The 5,488-nt window shown below is 33.4% G+C and overlaps 1 protein-coding gene across 1 annotated transcript; it reads right to left on the bottom strand.

The window, feature by feature from the left end:
- Positions 1-301: 301 nt before the first annotated feature.
- On the bottom strand, positions 302-1,861 carry LOC133815878 (cyanidin 3-O-galactoside 2''-O-xylosyltransferase FGGT1-like). The gene has a single exon (XM_062248657.1). It carries the CDS (start codon positions 1,853-1,855, stop codon positions 467-469), a length of 1,389 nt encoding a protein of 462 aa, XP_062104641.1. The 5' UTR covers positions 1,856-1,861; the 3' UTR covers positions 302-466.
- Between the last annotated feature and the right edge of the window lie 3,627 nt (positions 1,862-5,488).

Raw genomic sequence — 5,488 nt, 5'->3', positions numbered from 1 at the left:
TAAAAGTTATAATTGATTAGTGACTAAGCTTCATCCCGACTCATGGGTAGTGGTTAAATTGGTGAAGAATCTATCGAAAAATAAGGAAATATTGACTAGAAAATTATTTCAGCTGCAATGGTCAGAAACAATCTACACCACAAACTATGTCTTCTCTTCTTCTCCGAGAATGACATACAGCGCGTGAAGCACAGGGAGAGCATGAGTAGAAAATTTTCTAAATGCTCACATTGAGAATGTGAATGTTATATGATCTAAAACCAGCAAACAGTAGTATCGCAATTATAAATAATAAGTACTGTAACCATGATACTTTTAGATTTCATAATAACAACTTGGACTGGAATTTCAACAGTAAAAAACATAAAATAAAATAAAATAACAGAAATTAAAAATGATTCTTAAAGCACATTCCATACACACGTAGCCAGTCGGATACGTCGTCATAGACTAATATATATAATAATCATGCCAATAGAGTCTTTAGGTTGTGACTGAAATCATCAATATAAGAAGACTCGAAATCTTCTCTATGGATCTGCTGCCGTAACTTGGCAAGGTTAGCCCGAACCTTTTTACCAACCTCGTTGTCTTCTTCCATGACAATCTTGATCGCTTTGCAGACATTTTCTCTAGCATACAACCAACCTTCTTCTTCACCTTTCTCCACTTCAACACCAACCTTCATTGTGTTTCCCATTAGCCTCGCACAAAGAAAGTGATCAATCCTTTTGGATAACAACACCAACTCACATTTATTCACCAATGCCTCCATTAATGAAGCCCATCCACAATGAGTAACAAAGCACCCAATAGATGGGTGCCTCAAAATTTGTGTTTGCTGAATCCAACCCCCATAAACTACTCCTTTTCCTCCAATTCGCTCCTTAAACCCTTCTGGTAGAGCTTCCTCAATGGAGTCAACTTCTAAAGGCGTTCTCAAAGCAGCCAAAAATGGCAACCCAGAAAGCTCCAATCCCAGCAACAGCTCTTGGAGTTGGTCTTTGGTCAATATCACCTCACTTCCAAAACCACAGTATATTACAGAGCCATGCTTGAACTGACCTAGAAAGTTAACCCATTTTTGATCTAGGGGATCGCTTGGTGGGTCTGGTATGAGAGGTCCTGAAAGTAAAAGAGGCTTCCCAAACTCTTTTTCAAGGTAATCAGCAACCGGGCCATCGATCTCTCTACAAGTCCTAGCCCCTATAACATCACAATTGGATAAGCTTATAAACAAGCGGTCGATGAAAAGCATGTCACCACCGAGCTTGAAACTTCTCATACAAAGATATTCCCGTGCCTCGTGAAAATGGAAGTAAATCGATAAATCTGGATAGCCTGGTGGAGGTTTCATAAAGTCAGTCTCAGTGAATTGCCTTCCGTTGAGGTTGTGGTATGCTGTAGGGCATAAATCGTAAACTATTATTGCAGGAGTCACCACTGAATAAAACATCGATTTTATGCCCAAGCGGTGGGCCATCTTTGGAATCCAATAAGCAAAATCCAAAAAGATGAAGTGGGGTTTGAGTTGTCGTAGGAGAAGTTCGATGTCGTTTTCTGTTCTGTCCATGGCGGTCATGATTAGAGAGATTGAGGAAGAAGACACATCATTGGTGCTCTCAGCTCCGGAAGGAAGACCGTCCACGTGGGGAAAGGTGATTGGATAGAAGGTTATGAGATCTGGGTAGCGATTCAAATGCTCTACCTTGGATTTGGTTTTGGGTGGGATCATGAAAGAGATTATGTGGCCTTTTTGAGCTAGTTTGTTCGAGAGTTGGATATATGGGTTAATGTGGCCGAAAGCAAACCAAGGGTACATTGCTATGTGCAGAGAAGAAACTGACTTCTCCATATTTGATTCTCCTACGAATAAAATCGAGCAGTATCAAGTCATCAGTAATCTAACAAGAAAATGCAGTAAAGTCAGAAAACTTAGTCTAATTGCTACTTATTGTTCGAGACGACCAAAGTAGTAAAATTTGCTTTTCTATGTACAATTATTTGGCAGCAAGAAACAGCAAAGAAAAGTATATATCGTTCAAAACTATACAAAGTTTACCTTAATTTGTGGCAGCTAAGTCTGATCTGATCCAATCTAGGGCCCTAGGAATAACCAGCTTTGGTGGGAAAGTGAAACCCAGTCGCCAGTATTTTATGGTGCCCAACCAATAGGTCCTTTTGGTTTTAACGGATAATTGTTCGGAAAATCATGTATGCGATTTGGAGTTGAAAGAAAGAGGAGAATATAAATAATGAAGATGACAGCTCATGTTTGTCAAAATTATTTTTTTCCGGCTTAATTTTTATAATTTTTTTGTGAAATGACACATGTGCCTGAAATTTTTTCTCATAACTTTTCAAATTTTAGATAGAGATTATTTTTTAAATATTATCAAAATTAGATTAAAATGGAAAATGATTTAAGACGAGAGTGATTGCGTATTTATTATTATTATTACTTTTTTTACCGAACATGTTGTGTATATTTCATATATAATGGAATTATATTATTTAATATCTTTGTGTTTTGTTGTATATTTGTATTTATTGAGAAGTGCTAAAGAAATTCTCTAGGTTACTCTTTTTTGCATTCTGGCTATATAATTGAATGATATGTGTCATCTTTTAAACAATATTTATTTTTACAAAATAGTGAACCATGATATTTTAATTTTATCACAATAATTATGCCACCGTCAAATACTTATTTTATATTTTCTATATTAAAAAGATGAATTTCCTATCATATTCATTACTCATTATCATATTTTAAAGAAAATTAAATTCAAATTATCCAAATATTAAGGGCAGCTTTTCTTTTTTCTTTGAATTCATAATCAATTGACGATCAAAAGATCCATCACTTCATTAAGAGGATTTTAGGTATGCACATTGATTTCATAATTTTTTTTTAAAATATATTATCAATAATACAAACAATATACAATTTTTTGTTATTTTTTTTAAATAAATTCATATAAATATTTTATTTTCCTTATTTATATATTTATATAAAAAAAGTGTTTCCATTTTATTATTGAAATGTGTACAAAAGTTTATCTAATTATGCTTTGCAAATAGAGTAATTGACTCTTGGGCTTTAATTTGAAAAAATAGAGTAATTGAAAATACACATAATTTTTCCTTCCCATTTTAATTTCTCTTGTTTGGATTTCAGTTTTTATGTTTGGTAGAATGTTTCAATAAATACATGCCCACAGAGATTTTGCAGTGAAAACTTTTCGATTTTAATATCATTATTATTTGACTCAATTTTTGTAGTGAAAACTATTTTTTTTTATTAATGGATATCTGTAGTTATTCTTATATTAATATATTATTTACTATTCTTTTAATAATACATTTTTAGAGAATATGTATTAACGTAATAATATTTTTTTGTAATATTATTTCTTCTACTATATTTACTATAACAAATCCCGGAAATTAATTAGAAAAAAAAATATATTCTTTTTATTGGTTTTTGGATTTTTGTTCATATTTAATTTGATTAATTGTGTTTAATGATGGCAAAAATGTACTAAAGATAAAACATTATGACTAATTCTTTTGTAAAAATTGATGTCATTTAAAAAATAACATATATTATCAAATTAGTAAAAGAGTGAAAAAAAAAATATGCTAGAGAATCTACTTAGTACTTCTTGTATTTATTATACTAATGGAAATTCTTTTATTGGTAAAGCCACTACCTACTTTTTTTTCTTTCTAAAAATGAAAAGTTGGTGGCTTATTACTTTTGTATTTTTTGTATATATATATTTTTTTGGGAAAAGTTGATAAATGTCTTAATGTTAGGTTAATCATAAATAGCATATTAGTAGTTTTGGGCAATGATATGGTCACACATTTATTTAGACACTGCAACGGACAATTAACTTTAACTGGCCACGTGTATAAGCATATTGACTTTTAGTATCACTCACTTCTGCTTCAATAAATGTCCCTGTAAATATAGTTATATTTTGATTGAAGTATTTTTTTTTATAAAATATTTTGATTGAAGTATTGGATGTCTCTCTCTTTATATCATAAGTAGTGCTTACAGTGTATTTTTTTATATATAAAAAATAATAATAATTATAAATGTTTTATAAAATTTAAATGATTTTTGGAATTAATTTTAAAAAAACTATGTATAAATACATATTAATTCCAAATATGTATGAATACATATCTAAAATATATTTCAAATATCTATTTTAAAATTTTAAATATTTACCAATTTTTACTATTATATATGTTATGTTGTTCGTGTTTTCGTCAAGATGACATGTGGCACTCGTTGAGTGTTCATGGTTCTCGGGAAGACAATTCCAACCCCGAAGAAGAGTTCCTTAGATCTTGTGAAGTATTATTTAGTCTCTTAGCCGATGAATTATAGCGCGATGGTTCTCCGCCCATGGAGAACCATGCTAGCTGTCAAGCACAACATATTGGGACAACCACCAGCCTTCTAGCACGTTTCATGCTCCAAGTGTAGTGGTGTCGTTTCTGTACATGAGACAAATAACATGTCCCAATGCGCTGCCTGACATGGGAATATGTGCAGTCACTCTCTGACACTATTAGCAACATGTCCCCCTAAAAAAGTGCTGGGTTGATAGCTCATAAATGGGTCCAGTGCGATCTATGGGGGCCTTCTAGTTGAGTATTACAAAGATTGTAATAATTGGGACTAAAGTCCCATAATTATGAGAGATATTAATTATTAAAGCCCCATTTAATTATCCCCAACCACTATAAATATGGCGAGGATACCCCATTGTAAGAGGTTAGACTATTGTGTAATTTAAGCAGCATATACACTGCCTAAAACCTCCATTGGAGCTTGATCTCTCAAGCTTCAAGCATTTAATGTAATTGACTCGTGGACTTGGATTGTTTTATAACCTGAACTACATAAATCTCTATGTCATTTTCATTTTTTTTTAAATTATCGTTTATTAAGGTTGATAGCGAAAAAGACAATCAATATTTTTGTGTTTTCATTGAGAGGTAGAAGGAAGCATTGAAAAGTTCAACAATGGTTACAACAAGAAGCAACACCCATGATGGCACTACTCCTCACAATGTTGTCGAAAGAGGAGAAACCAGTCGGCCACCTATACCTGCAAACTCAGAGGTAGCCCAGGAAGTTTATGTTGAAAAATGTCGAGTACAGCATTAAATACAACAACGAGTACGGTGCCGAGTACGACGGCGAGGGCGATGGATATTATGGTGACAGTGAGTACACCCAGTCCATGTACACTGAGGAGACACCAAAGGTGGTGGCTCTTAAACGCCATATTTCCTTTCAACTGTAGAAACATGATACCTAAGAGGGGAACATAATTTCCTTACAAGACATGGTTAACGCCATGAGGGCCACTTTGGCAGCCCAAGGGATGCAAGTGGACCCCCATGGCAAAGTACTATGAAGGCAGCCAGCTGGCGTGCTTCCCATGCACTCAGTTGAGGT

Source organism: Humulus lupulus, chromosome 2 (genome assembly GCF_963169125.1).
Source record: "Humulus lupulus chromosome 2, drHumLupu1.1, whole genome shotgun sequence".
NCBI classification, from domain to species: Eukaryota; Viridiplantae; Streptophyta; class Magnoliopsida; order Rosales; family Cannabaceae; genus Humulus; species Humulus lupulus.
This window is presented reverse-complemented; position numbering and strand designations above follow the sequence as displayed.

Bases quoted from the DNA above. Each gene is read 5' to 3' on its own strand.
- LOC133815878 (XM_062248657.1), bottom strand. From the start codon at position 1,855: ATGGAGAAGTCAGTTTCTTCTCTGCACATAGCAATGTACCCTTGGTTT.